This window comes from Dysidea avara, chromosome 4, assembly GCF_963678975.1.
Source record: "Dysidea avara chromosome 4, odDysAvar1.4, whole genome shotgun sequence".
Classification (NCBI taxonomy): Eukaryota; Metazoa; Porifera; class Demospongiae; order Dictyoceratida; family Dysideidae; genus Dysidea; species Dysidea avara.
The window spans coordinates 17,203,127-17,218,507 of record NC_089275.1 but is presented as its reverse complement, the minus strand read 5'-3'; the positions used below and the strand labels follow the sequence as shown (position 1 = coordinate 17,218,507).

The window sequence follows — 15,381 nt, the reverse complement described above, 5'->3', positions numbered from 1 at the left end:
CATTATTTTTTAGTATAGCCATGAAGTCCTTAATTTGCCATTAAAATTACGCATTGATTCAAGTGAATCACGTGCTTTTTTTATTGAAGAAAAGAACTCCACTTTAGCTAAAATTTCAAATTGTGTGCCAAATGTCCTTTGTTCTACTGAGGTTGCATACACACCTCATGTACATAGATTACATTAGCAATTGAATACCGTACTTTGGTATTGAATAGATTGTAACATACCACAGTAGAGATTTTCCCACATAGCTGTGATATGGCTCTTAGCAATATAATTATTAATGTTTAGTTATGCTACCACTCACCTACTCTTGTGGTCTGTTCCTTGGATCTTTATTCTTCACCTCCAGCAATCCAATGATTGAGGAGGGAGTTGGTAAGTGCTAGGGGCCTCATTTTCCATGGTATATGGCCTAGGCAAGGCTATGTAATTCCAGTGGGGCCAAAGTAGGAAGTACTTTTGGTTTATTGATACTTGGGTAATGAAAGAGTTTAGAGCAGAGAAGTGTCTCTGTCCTAAACTCTTTACAATAGAGGCAAACAGGAGAACCTAGTGGATAAGGTAGATATCCTAAGTGAGGCCCCCTGCTGTCTCAGACTCCTCTAAGTAGAATGGACGAACTGCTTATAGCAGCAGTAGGTAATGTGTTGACCACTAATTTGTGTCACGTGGCTTTTAGCTTTTGCCAGATTGTGACAGCATTAACACCTGTGCGCAGGTGATACAATGGTCAGGGCATGACCGTTGTTCTCAGAATTGTCAATATCCACTGTTGAGAGTGTCGCTGTGTGAAATAGCATCAACACTTGAGCTACGTGATAGTAGCACTGTGGTCCCTCTATGGTGGTTAGCTGGTTGGTACTCTGTAGCTGGGTCATGTTTGATAGTGCTCATGACAGAGAGTGTCTTCTGGTAGATGGGAGAGTGTCTTCTGATAGTAATCTGGATGGGAGAGCGTCTCCAGCTAGCAGTCTGGTTGGGAGAGCATCTCTAGTTAGCAATTTGGATGGGGAACGTCTCCTGATACTGATCTGGATGGGAAAGGCAAGCATCTGATTGCAACCATATTTATCTGAGCTGAGGGATAGGGTGGGAAGAACTGCCAAATATTATTTTTTAGTATGGTAAAATTATCCATACTTGTATGGTTAATATAACCACTGCTAGTTGTTACCCTAGGGCTTTGTGTATTTCAAATGCAATTGAATGTAATTTATTGTATCACAATAAATTGAAGTTAACATGCATGCTGCAGATAGTGCGATATAGCACTATAAGAACTTGCACATAATTTCTGTGACCTATAGAGTAAGGGTGCGCTATGATCTAAGCACGTGAAGTAATGTTCAGATAGTTTCAAGTATTGTGTAATCAACAAACTGGTTTAACAGGTTTGCGGTCACGTGACATGCCACGTTCTTGAAAGGTGAATGGCCTAGTTAAAGAAAAGTTCTAGTAGGTGAAACAAGACCGCTAGTGTCGCGTTGTGTACCGGGAACGGTGGTTGGTGAACAGAAAATGTGCCACGGCTTGCACGAGTTGTGTATGAGCCGAGCTACCATGGCCAGAGGTTCTTCGTAGCAGTCCTTCCAGCCTACGGAATCGATCAAGGTGGTAGGCGGGAAACAAGGTCGTCATCGCTGGAGGTTCATTATAACTGGTGAACTCGTTCCTTGTGTGACACGTGTTGCATGCGGCGCACTAAATTGAACAAAACTGATCGCACCTTTACAATAAGACGAACGGCTATCGAGGGATACTAGCTGAGTTCTCACGCATGTTCTATAAGAAGTTTAGCATAATTAAAGTGACGCTGCGATGAATTGCTGTACTGGCTTAGTCTTGTCGTTAGCTTTCAAGCTTGTCCTTTAACATTGTGTCGTTAGCTTCCAGGCTTGTCTGTTCAAGTTTGCCATAAACCTCTGTTCAAGTGTTGTCAGCTGTTTCGCTTGTTTGTTTGAGTTGTTTAATTGTTATAAGGTTGTAATAAGCTTTCTCCATTAGCATGTTTATATATGCACAGCTAACATGTGCCTTGATTTGCATGAGGTCTTGCTGTGTTTATTTTTTATGCTATGTATGCCACTACTGTTGCTCATGCCTTAGTTAAGTGCTAGTGCTGCATGCTGCTATCGCATAAGGCACTGCTGCAGGATGAAGCCGCATGAATGTTATGCTTTAATAATAATGTGTTGCGTCAATGATTTGCCAGCTGTAAGTGCTCCTACTATGCAGCTTTCATTAGGTCACTGACTAGGCACTACTTATGCTGGATACATATAGGTACTGGCTAGGTTACAGCTAAGGGTCACAGATGGTGTTATCAAGCTTATATTACTGGCAAAAGCAAAATCAAAACTCGTAATGGCTTAATGCTATCGCATTGAGAATGCTGCTGTATGATATGCTGCCATTGCATGATTGAGAGTGCTGCATTGTTGCTGTTACATAATGAGAATGCCACTGCATGATATGCTGCTGTTGCATAATGACAGTGCTGCTGCATAATATGCTGCCATTGCATGATTGAGAGTGCTGCATTGCATGATATGCTGCTGTTACATGTTTTGCTGAGAGAGCTGTCGCATAATGAGAGTGCTGCTGCATGATATGCTGCTGTTGCATAATGAGAGTGCTGCTGTCGCATAATTGACCGAGAATACTGCCATATAAATGTAGCACCGGCAAAAGAAAAACAAAACAAAAAAAAAAACCATTCTGATTACACTGTGTTTGTACACTCCCCCATATAGTTTGGTGGCAGCTGAGGGATGAGGATGGGACCACAACCAATGGGCAAGTATTTACTGGACAAGCTTTCTCCGGTAGCATGCTATACGTAAGGCTTACAACTTTGTATGTTTGATGGCTGGTCGCTCGCGAGCTGTTGTAAGTATATGAGGCTATTGTGCTTATGCAAAGTATGTTGCATGATTCACATAAGAGAGTACTGCTGCATGAATGTTATTGCTGCTACTATTGCACTGAGGGTGCTGCTGCATGAATATTGCTATTGCTGCTGCTATTGTACTGAGGGTACCGTTGCATGAATATTGCTATTGCTGCTGCCAATGCATTGAGGGTGCTGCACTGAGGGTGCTCCTGCATGAATACTGTATTTACTTGATTAAATGCAATGGCATTTATTACCTTAGTTCCAAAAATCAATGTGGCGACTATTCAAACTCGACTACCACTCGCTTCTTGTGAACGATGTTTAAGCCATTATTTTCACAATCGCTTGTGGGACCACAATGCTGCAACTATTAAAGGGCGGTGTTTAATCAAGTAAGTGCAGTATTGCTGCTGCTGCTGCTGCTGCTGCTGCTGCTGCTGCTGCTGCTGCTGCTGCTGCTATTGCATTGAGGGTGCTGCATGTGCTGCATGAGTATTGCTGCTGCTGTTATTGCACTGAGGGTGCTGCATGTGCTGCATGAATATTGCTGCTACTGCTGCTATTGCACTAAGGGTGCTGCTGCATGAATATTACTATTGCACTGAGAGTGCTGCTGTGTGAATGTTATTGCGGCTGCAAGAATGCTATTACTGCTGCTGCATGAATATTATTGTTGCTATTGCTCTGATTGTTACTGCTTCCGTTAAAGCATATGTATCCCAGACATCAATTGGTCGATACGCAATACTGCCCAAGTGTGGCTACTACGGCATCTAGTGACCACAACCTGATCCCCTCAGTTGCCCAATTCCATATGTGGCTGCTGCATGAACATTACTATTGCTGCATGTATATCATGGCCCCAGCACAAAAAATAAAAATAAATAAATTGTCGCCACTTAATGAAATATCAGCACGGCCATGTAAATGAAATCACTGCTGTGAGCTTAAGGGTGCTCTATTGCATGATCTGCCGGGAGTACAGAGACTAGCGGAATACTGTGTGATACTCTTGCTGCTGCTGCTTGATATGCAACCTCATGATATACCAAAGTACTACCGCATGAATTTTATGGCTCCTGCATGTCTGCTATTACTGTTGCCACTACTATTGAACTACAACTCTGCCGCAAGTAATTTACTTCTACTGTATCATTGCTACTATTGCTGCCACAGCATGCATGCTCTTCACTATAGCCTTGCGAGTTATCACTGCTTCTGCAGACAGGCATGTCCCAACTGTTGCTTTCATGTAATACCATGCTTATGTGACTGCTACACTATTTAGGGACCACTGCAGTTGCCCAATCCCACTCTAATCTTACTAGCTCATGCATAACCATTATTGCCACTGGCATCATATTTCCATAATTGACCTACCACTAATGTGTAACCACTCTCCAATCCCTTCTACACCAACCTCTCCCCCCCCCCTCTTCCTCCACTATATGCTATTAATTATGTACCTAGTGGGTATTTGTATACGTACATCCCTATGGTCAAAAGTGTTTTTCTTTAGTAATACTATTATCTCCTTAAGCATGGCAGCTCTTAGATGTGCTTGGGTTTTTCCATTTCCACCTTTGCGTACATGAAATTGCCACCGATTAGTTACATTGCAGTAACTTTCTGTTGTTGAACATGTATATGTGACCACTGCACTTCAGCTGTGTTACTCTCTGCAGACTTGCTCCATGTCCATGCATATGCAGGTCCATTGGTGGCTACAGGTAGTTAGGAGGTGCGCATATCTACACCAAGGTTGCATGTCCCTTCTCCATGTATATAATAACACTTTACTATAGGGTTTTCTTTCCCTGGTTTAACAGTAGGATAGGTGTCATTGTCTAGGGACCCTTTACAAGCTTTTCCATACCTCTGCAACCTGTCAACCTTCTTATACAATTAAATATTCGTTTGGTTGCCAATGTAACTTGTAACACCTCCAGTATACACCAACTGTTGCATACCTATATAGCTCAATGGCTGTTGCTTTCGCAGGCATGCTCCATACTCGGGTGTACGCATGTTCATTGGTGGCTGCATGCAGGTAGGAGGCTGGGTGCGTATATCAACATTTACCAGCTTGTTTTTGGGGGTACATACCTCCAATCCTCAGTTGCACTTTTTCTTCGTCAGTACACAGGGTCTGCGTGCAAAAGAGTACTCTTGTACTTTAAACTTGAAAGCATCTGCATACAATATAAACTGCTGCATGTCTAAAATCATTGCAGGCTTTATACTACATAAGCAACCTCTTTAGCTCTAATAGCAAGTTTACTCGTGCTTACCAATGTCTGTATGTATAGTACTTGGCTGTATTCAGATTTGGATTACAACTGTTGCTGCTGCCTATGGTTTTTACATTTATGTTCTGCTTACATGCTTGCAAAAATGCGTATCAGTATTTGCGAAGTCACTTAATGCTCGCTAATATGTGCATACATTTGTTGCTGCATACAGGTAGTTGACACTCACATACAATCAATTGGCAGGCCTACTGTGTACATTGCATTCATGTCATATGTACACACTACTTTATACTTATGCCATAACTGCACACTCCTTGGTACTCACAGGTTCTTAGGCATTGATCCCTGCTGGACCTGCAAAACCCTGCTTAGTAAGATGCTTACCTCTATTGGTACACATACAGGCTCACTTGTATTCTCATTTGGTATTGTTGTAATTTTCTATATACCATCGGGATATGTCATATACTTAATGCATACTCGTGCTATGTGTGGTTATCATAACTACAATAATATTACTGTCTACAATAATATTACTGTCTAAGTACTATTGTGATTTTATATGTGGGGTACAGCAAGCTCGGGCTACTGGGGAAATTTGTAGGAATTTGGGTGAATTAGATGCTAGTTATGTAGCTGTAATGCATTATCAATTGATGCCAATGTTAATGTTCATGACATAGCTTGGTCTGTCATTCTGGTTGCTAGTGATCAGTTGCTGCAGTTTGACATGTCTTAGTGGTTTGCTATTATCACTTGCAAATGCTATGTTCATTCATCTACCCTATTTATGAAAGAACTTACTGCCCACCTTATGATTTCTTCAGTTGTCCGTTATTCATCCAAATTCATCCTCTCTATATCACATATTATATGATCTATATATAGATATATATTGTCATGTCATGCATGATCGCATGTAGATATAATATTACTTTCTATTATGGTATCATTGTATTCTTTTTGCATGATTGTCAAACTTGTGCATTGTCATGTACACTACTGGCTTTGTGGGAAAATGTTATGTGATTAGCATTAGGAAAAAGAGTAGGCAATGTAGAACTTGGTGCGGTGGAAGGGTGGATAGCTAGGCTAATAAATGTGTTATATATATAAGAGCACATATGTGTAATTTAATCCTCTATAAATGGTGGAGGTTGCCACTATTCCCAGGGGTGGCCCCCAGCAACCAACATGTTAACTATCAATTAGCTACTATCAACTAACTAGCCAAAACACCTCAGCTACAGAAAATGTATGGAGAAATCATTAAGAGAAGGTGGACTAGCAACATGCAGCCGGCAGATGTAAAGCAAATATTCTTCTCCATCCTGTGAGAAAGCAATCATCCACCATACAAATTCAAGTAGCATACAACTGCAGTTGTAAGTAAATCCACCTGGTCTAAATGACAATTTTCTGTAAGGACTACATTATATGAAGTGATGCTTTGATGTAGGAATTTTCAGGCTCAGGAAATGACGAGGATAGTGCAGATTTCATTCATTGGACCAATGATAAACTGTATTATAACCTAGTTATATGGGAGGCAGGCAGGCAGGCACGCAGGGAGGCATGCAGGCAGGCAGGCAGGCAGGCAGGCAGGCAGGCAGGCAGGCAGGCAGGCAGGCAGGCAGGCAGGCAGGCAGGCAGGCAGGCAGGCAGGCAGGCAGGCAGGCAGGCAGGCAGGCAGGCAGGCAGGCAGGCAGGCAGGCAGGCAGGCAGGCAGGCAGGCAGGCAGGCAGGCAGGCAGGCAGGCAGGCAGGCAGGCAGGCAGGCAGGCAGGCAGGCAGGCAGGCAGGCAGGCAGGCAGGCAGGCAGGCAGGCAGGCAGGCAGGCAGGCAGGCAGGCAGGCAGGCAGGCAGGCAGGCAGGCAGGCAGGCAGGCAGGCAGGCAGGCAGGCAGGCAGGCAGGCAGGCAGGCAGGCAGGCAGGCAGGCAGGCAGGCAGGCAGGCAGGCAGGCAGGCAGGCAGGCAGGCAGGAAAATGTATAATATTCCATTGACTGAATGAATAATTTTCTAAAATGTAGCTATATATCTATTGGAAGAATTTATGGTTGTGCTGAAGGAACTTTTGGGCTTGGTTATACTTAACCAATACTGATAAGGTACTGTACCAGGATTCTAGCTAATTTTTGGCTGACATTTATGGCTAGAAGAAACAAAACCTCCGTGATCTTTAATATACAGTTCACCATTCTGTACAATTACACTAAAAATACCACATAATGTGGGTATAACATTTTTGAACAGTTGTAATAAACAACTGGTAAAATGAGTATACACCTCCACCAGTATCAGTTACACAATTGGTGTTCCAGGTTCTTAGTAATATTCTGATCATGCCTTTAATTAACAGATTTTTAAATTCATCAGTACTGGTACCAAAATAATATGTGTGATTCCACTGAATTTTCTCAAGTATTTAGATTATCCATGATGTATCAAACAATGTCAATATGACATTGTAACTGTCACTGTTGATTACTTTGTCACTATAGAATGGATGTACTCCTCTATATGTTGCTGCACTAAATGGTCATTCTCAAGTAGTGGAGATGTTGATCAAGTCAGAAGCAGATGTCAATGTTGCTGATAAAGTGAGGCAATAATTATGTACATTAATGAAATTATTACGTATGTATATACCGTATTTACTCGATTTGTGCCACACCCTCGAATAGTAAGTCTTTATCCTTGTTTCAGAAAATAATCTTAATTGTACCACACTCTCGAATAGTTCTGCGTTATACTTTCGTAATTACTCTTTAATAGTGCTCTCATGCCTTTGGTATCAATCTCCATCTTGATTTTAGGAAGGCATTGTCCTACAAGACTTAACCCTTTAAGGACTGCTGCCGTAATATTACGTCCAAAGTAGGTATTGCTCGAAAGACCAGCGCCGTAATATTACGTCCAAGATTATTGACAGTAAACAAAGAGCTATAACTCCACAACAAATGAAGCTATTAGATCGAAACAGGGGCCATTGTATTCGCCATTCATAGGCGATTCTTTTGATATATAAGGCCAACTTATCACACAAAACTAAGCCTGTGTAAAATTCCTAACAAAGTACAAACAATTAATATTTACACAACAATAAAACTAACCTTGTAGAAATTGCTCCATAACTTTGGCTGTGTTCATCGTATTAACTTCAAATAAAGCTCAAAGTGCTCACTATTTAGAGGCGAATAATTTGATATACAAGATCACATGATGCGGTTTTAAAAAACAAAAATGGCGGACTGTTTTTATTGATTGTGTCATGAAGAAATTGATCACGTGTAGATGTTTGAAACTCACCTTAGTGCTTTTAAGACATTGGTTCTACACTTTGGTAAGTTAGATAGTGTTGTTTATTATTGTTAGGTGAGTCTTTTAGTATAATTTTTTATACAATTGAGCACTTGTAGGGGCTTTGTCAATGCTATAAACTTATTATATTTTTTTAAACACTAAATGCGCAATAATCATAAAACGTGTGGGCTTTCAGGGTAGACTATGCACAAAATTCTTGGTCCTTAAAGGGTTAAACGGCTGTCACATAATCGAAATTCTGGATATCAGTTAGTACATTTACCATGTAGCATGAGTCGTGACATGGTTGTGCTTCAAGGACTTATGTGAAAGAGAGGTCTTGTATACAAGAAGTAAGTAGCAACATGTTATGATTGTTTTATAAAACTATAATGTAGAATAGCTACAGTTGTGGCAGGCTTAAAATATTAGTAGTGCACCCTCGAATAATACCGCAGTGTGGCACTGTTCAAAGGGTTTTATCCTTATTTTTGATCAAAAAAGTAATAGTACTCCTGGGGTACAAACTGAGTAAATACGGTAGTCTGCTTGTATTCCTGGGTTTTCATTAACAAGGTTGTTATGCAGAAAAACTGCCAAACATTATTAAAATCATTTGATTGCCATTGAATCTGCACAAAAAAACAAAGAAATAAATGCTTTCTTTATTGCAGAAAACAACACAAATTAGGAAATTGTATGGCTAATAAAACTTCTGGCTCCTGAGATCACCTACAAGTCTGACGTCCATTAACAATCCTACAATACTTACAATGGTAGCATGCCAGTGTAAGAATTTTCCCACATACATTGTGATAGCTATCACATCAATTCTATTTATTGTTTATTGCTAAACTCTGCTTTACTTGTAAACCAATAATTCTAATAATTATTAATGCCACATAATGCAGGTAAAGTACTTTAGACAGTTGTAATAAACAGCTGGTAAAATGAGTACCTCCACCAGTACCAGTTACTCAAATGGTGTTGCAGGTTTGAAGTAATATGGTACAAGTACACAGAAAAGTTTTGGAATTTTCAACTAAAGTAGGGAACATAGCACATCGATAAAAGCATTGAAACAAGCTGGAGTAGTGCAAAATATATTAAATCACAGTAAAACAATAAGAATTGTTATATCCCTACTGTGCATTTCCATTATGGTATCTTGAGCACAGTGGTAGTGATATAACACTTCTAATTGTTTTACAGTGATTTTATATCGTGCACTACTCCAGCTTGTTTCAGTACTTTTTATTGATGTGCTATGATCCCTACTCTAGTTGAAAATTTAAAATTTTTCTGTGTACTTGTTTGTTAACTTTTTTGTCAATATTATTATGACTGGTGAACCGATGCATAACGCATCTGAAATGGTGCCGCGCCCCAGCTATATCAATTATCGTCTGAAAAGTGAAACATTAATTGTAATGAGTCATTCCATGTCAAAAGAAATTGTAGGGTCATCTTTCAGATTTTGATGAAACTTGGTGTGGTTGTAATACCTATGGTGCTCATCACCCATACCAATTTTTAACTTCATACACTACATAGTTTGTGATTTATGACCGCAAATATTTTGAATATTTCATGAATTTTTGGTTTGTCTTGAGATACAAAATCAACTGTAGCTCACCACTGTGTTAATGTTTTAAAATAACATTGTCAGTCATTAAAGACTGCTAATTGATCTTTCAAGTACTCTATAAATTATTGGATATCAATTTAATAAAGGCTCCAGTAAAAACTTTAAACCTTATTATTTCAAAAAGTGCTGCTTCATATTCTTTGCATTTTTTAGTAAATAATAATTGCATTATGGTCTACTGTTGGTGATCTTTTTTGTGGTATAATTAAATCTAAACCAAAACTGCCAAGCTGTAAAAAAAGAGTTTGGCTCCCAAAAAGGCTAGGATGAAAAAAGATGTGAAATCCAATGTGGCGGCCAAGAAATTGCTGTGATGGTAGGTTAATGGCAAAAATTTAATTATGACAATTCAGGCAAATTTGTGTTGCCTCCTCCGCTAGGATTCGGCACCAAATTTACCTGAAATGTTGTAATCAAAAATTTTGCCATTAACCTACCATCACAGCCATTCCTTGGCCGCCACCATGGATTTCACATTTTTTTCATCCTGGCCTTTTTGGGGTCCGCACTCTTTTTTTACAGATTGGCTGTTTTGGTTTAGATATCACTTCTTTTTGTATTGCAAGCCACAAATCCAGCCATTAACTGGCTTTGGTGCTTCCTTCTAACTTGTTTTTTTTCTTTTCTGCAGGAATTGTGGAACAAAGGAAGAAATGTTGTGTACAGTTTTTTGTCTGATTAAAAGTATTTGTATATTTAACAATGAAAGATAACCATACTGTAGGTAATAAGGTGACTTCTTATACACAACAGAACTGTAGCTGAAACTCCCAGTTTCTAGCTGAACTCTTTTCAGTGTGACTTGTTACTAGCTGAACTCTCTACATGATGATTTGTTTTCAACGCATATTTCTACAGAGTGATTTGTTGGTAGCTGATCCCTATAAGGTAACTTGTATCTAGCTGATATCTCTACAGGGTGACTTGTTTGTAGCTGATCTCTCTACAGGGTGACTTGTTTGTAGCTGAACTTTCAACTTTATGGTTTCTTTGTAGCTGAATTCTCTACAAGGTAACTTCTTCAAGCTGATCTTTCTACAGGGTGACTTGTTTGCAGCTGAACACTCTACAAGGTAATTTCTTCTAGCTGATCTTTCTACAGGGTGATTTATTTGTAGCTGAATTCTCTACAGGGTGGTTTGTTTGCAGCTGAACTCTCTACATGGTGGTTTCTATGTAGCTGAACTCTCTACAAGGTGACTTCTTATAGCTGAACTATCTACACAGTGATCTTTTCGTAGCTGAACTCTCTACAGGATGCTTTGTTTGTAGCTGAACTCTCTACAGGATGATTTGTTTGTAGTTGAACTCTCTACAAGGTGATTTCTTCTAGCTGATCTCTCTACAATGTGACTTCTTGTAGCTGATCTCTCTACTGGCTGTAGTACTGGGTGACTTTGTGTCTAGTTGTACACTGTACAAGGTGATTTGTTTGTAGCTGAATACTCTACAGGATGATTTTTGTAGCCAAACTCTCTGCAGGGTGATTTGTTTGTAGCTGAACTCTCTACAGGATGGTTTCTTTGTAGCTGATGTCACTACAGGTGACTTGTTTCTAGCTGATCTCTCTACAGGATGGTTTCTTTGTAGCTGAACTCTCTATAGGGTGATTTTTTCTAGCTGAACTCTCTCTAGGGTGATTACTTCACAGCTGAACCCTCTACAAGGTGGCTTCTTCTATCTGATCTCTCTACAGTGTGATTTGTTTGTAGCTGAACTCTCTACAAGGTGACGTTTTCTAGCTGAGCTCTCCCTTATTTCTAGCTGATCTCTCTACAGAGTAACTTGTTAGTAAAGCTGAAGTCTTTACATGGTAGATTTTGGTTGTTAAACTCTCTGCATGAAGACTTCTTTGTAGCATAACTTCTACAGAGTGATTTGTTTTTAGCTGAATTCTCTACAGGGTGCAAGACTTGTTTATAGCTGAATTCTCTTCAGTGAGACTTGTAATGTTCTAAATCACTACAGCAATATATTTGTAGCTGAACTCTCTATAGGGTGACACTCTTCTTGCTGAACTGTCTATAAGTTTAATTGTTTGCAGTTGAACTCCCTACAGAATAACTTGTATTGTAATAGAATTCTATAATGGAGTAAATAGATTAGCTGAATGCTCTATTAGGGTGACTGTTCTATTTGAGTATCTCGATCTTGCATTTGCTGCACGGAGTTGGCTTTCGAATCATAACTCAGTGGTTTGTAATCTGATTCTTCTGTACTGCTGCAAGGGTTTTCTATGATGATTATTCCAGCTATATACCAATTTTCAGCTCATTGCTCTAAGTGGTTTGCCCAGTAGGCATAATAATGAAAACTTTTTTATTCATAAATATCGATCGCGTAATTGTGGCACAGGTTGGGTTTGTGTCATATCTCAATGGTCTTTATCTGGATTCCTTTCAAACCACCAAACGGCACTCCTACGATGGCTACTCCATCTACATAGCAATTTTCAACTCATTCCATGCAGCGGTTTACCCTATAGGCATGACCACAAATCTATCTTGTTTTACGTGAATATTTGGTATTAACTCCCAAACCATTCATCGGATTTACATCTAATTTGATGCTAGGATTCGCCTTTGGACTCCCTTTCTGTGTGCCAAATTTCAAGGCGATCAGAGTACGCATTTTCGTTTTATAGCAATTTTTGCAAGTGTGCAAAAACAAGAAGAAAAAAACCAAGAAAAAACCCGAACCTTTGGCAGCTCGTATCTCGGTTATGGCTGAAGGGATTTCCTTCAAATTTGGCATGTAGACTTCCCTGTATGGCAGACAACTCTGTAGCAAACTTGGTTCCAAGCGGATAAGGTATCACCGAGATACAAAAGTGTGAAAATGACGTATTCTTTCTTCCTGTCAATATACCCACGGTGTGGCACCTCGGCTTCTTGTGCTGCATGACACACTATCGTGTGTCTTGACATGTTGTGGAATTTAGTAGTCTATTATTGCTATTATGGGAGTGTACACCTCTAGTAACCACTCCTGATAAGGCCATGCCAACTTTGTCTTACACAATGAAGGTGTCCAAGTACAGTGCAACCTGTATTAGTGACCACTTGTATTGAACAACTACCTTTGTGCTGAAATTTATTTAGTTGGATTTACTTTATGGGTAATTCCATATCAGTTCACCAAAGTTTTGCACATAACCCCCTTAGAATTGGATGAAATTTGGTGTGTGGGTAGCCCAAGTGGTCATATGTGTCCCTTCACCCATTGCCTGTATGTCGTTCCAGAAATGCTTATTAAGTATTCTGATTTTTGCTGTACTTGCAACCATTCAAACCATCAAAACTTGGGTATTTTTAAAATGAATTGCACCACTTTAAAATTCAAAAGAATGAACTTCTTTTTGTAAATCAAGACACACGGTAGTGTGTTGTGCGCCCCGAGAAGCCGGCGCGCAACACCTGCGAGTATATTGACAGGAAGAAAAATGCAATTTACACACCTTTGTAGCTCTGTGCTTCCTTGATGAAACAAGACAATGTTTGCTGTGTACATGCCCTGCAACTTTAGCACTCCACATTCCAAATTTGAGCAAAATCGCTTAACGCATTTCCGAGATATGCGACTTCACAAATTGGCTTAGTTTCTTAGTTTTTTTTTCTTTTCTTATTTTCTTCCTCTTGTTGCACACTTGCAAAAACTGCTATAAAACGTGAACGCCATATCCGATTGCTGAAATTTGGCACACAGAAGGGTGGTATAAAGGTGCATCTCGGTACCAACTTTGGCTGGAATACGATAAACAGGCAAAGAGTTATGAGCGATTATTCATGAAAAATAACACCAATATGTTGTCACGCATACAGGATAAACCGCGTACAAGAAGAAGCTGAAAATCGGTGGGTGGATAGGTTAACTATTGATCCTCACACCTTTTGTGGTTTGAAAGAAATCGAGCTAAAAACCAGGAAGATACAATGAAAAACCCAAAAGTGTGTAACAATTATGCAATCGACATAGACTAATAAAAAACGGCAGCTTGCCACGCCTACCAGATAAATTGCTTGGGGTAATGCTTTGAAAATCGTTGTACAAATGGAATAATCATCTCAGAAAGGCTCATCAATGGTGTAGAAGAATCAGACTTAAGCCACGGAGTTATAACACAAAATCCAACTTGATACAGCAAGTGCGAGATCGAGATACTCTAATAGAGAAGTCATCCTAATAGAGCAGTCACCCTGAAGAGAATTCAAGTGATCAGCTAGAAGCAAGTAACCTGTATAGAGATCAGCTACAAACAATTCATCCTGTAGAGAGATCAGCTAGAAGAAGTTACCTTGTAGGGAGTTCATGCAACTATTGAAAGAGATAGTTCGGCTAGAAGAAATCACCTTGTAGAGTTCAGCTACAAAGAAACCACCATGTTGAGAGTTCAGCTACAAACAAATTTCCCTGTAGAGAGATCAGTAGAAGAAGTTACCTTGCAGAGAGTTCAACTACAAAGAAACCATCGTGTAGAGAGTTCAGCTACAAACAAATCTTCCTGTAGAGAGATCAGCTAGAAGAAGTTACCTTGTAGAGAGTTCAGCTACAAAGAAACCATCATGTAGAGAGTTCAGCTGCAAACAAATCTCCCTGTAGAGAGATCAGCTAGAAGAAGTTTCATTGTAGAGAGTTTAGCTTCAAACAAATCACCCTGTAGAAAGATCAGCTAGATGAAGTCACCTTGTAGAGAGTTCAGTTACAAAGAAACTGCCATGTAGAGAGCGCAGCTACAAACTAGTGACCTTGTAGAGACATCAGCTAGAAGAAGTTACCTTGTAGAGAGTTCAGCTACAAAGAAACCATTCTGTAAAGAGTTCAGCTACAAACAAATCACCTGTACAGAATTAGCTACAAGCAAATCACCCTGTAGAAAGATCAGCTAGAAGAAGTTACCTTGTAGAAAGTTCAGTTACAAAGAAATCACCATGTAGAGAATTCAGCTACAAACTATAATGATCCTGTAAAGACATCCGCTAGAAGAAGTTACCTTGTAGAGAGTTTGGCTACAAAGAAACCATTCTGTAAAAAGCTCATCTGCAAACAAATCACCTATACAAATACAAACAAATCACTTTGTAGAGAGATCAGCTAGAAGAAATTATCTTGTAGATAGTTCAGCTACAAACAAATCACCCTGTAGGGAGATCAGCTAGAAGAAGTTACCTTGTAGAGAGTTCAGCTACAAAGAAACCATCATTTAGAAAGTTCAGCTTCAAACAAATCACCTGTAGAGATTTCAGCTACAAACAAATCTCCCTATAGAGAGATCAGC

At 39.7% G+C, this 15,381-nt stretch overlaps 1 protein-coding gene across 1 annotated transcript in view; it reads left to right on the top strand.

Annotated features, from left to right (window-relative positions):
• Positions 1 to 15,381, top strand: part of LOC136253606 (ankyrin repeat, PH and SEC7 domain containing protein secG-like) — a 46,597-nt gene that overhangs the window by 23,743 nt on the left and 7,473 nt on the right. The window contains exons 7-9 of the mRNA XM_066046272.1: positions 725 to 860; positions 923 to 1,050; positions 7,657 to 7,755. Of these exons, the coding sequence (XP_065902344.1) occupies positions 725 to 860; positions 923 to 1,050; positions 7,657 to 7,755 (363 nt within the window). The remainder of the gene's footprint in view (positions 1 to 724; positions 861 to 922; positions 1,051 to 7,656; positions 7,756 to 15,381) is intronic.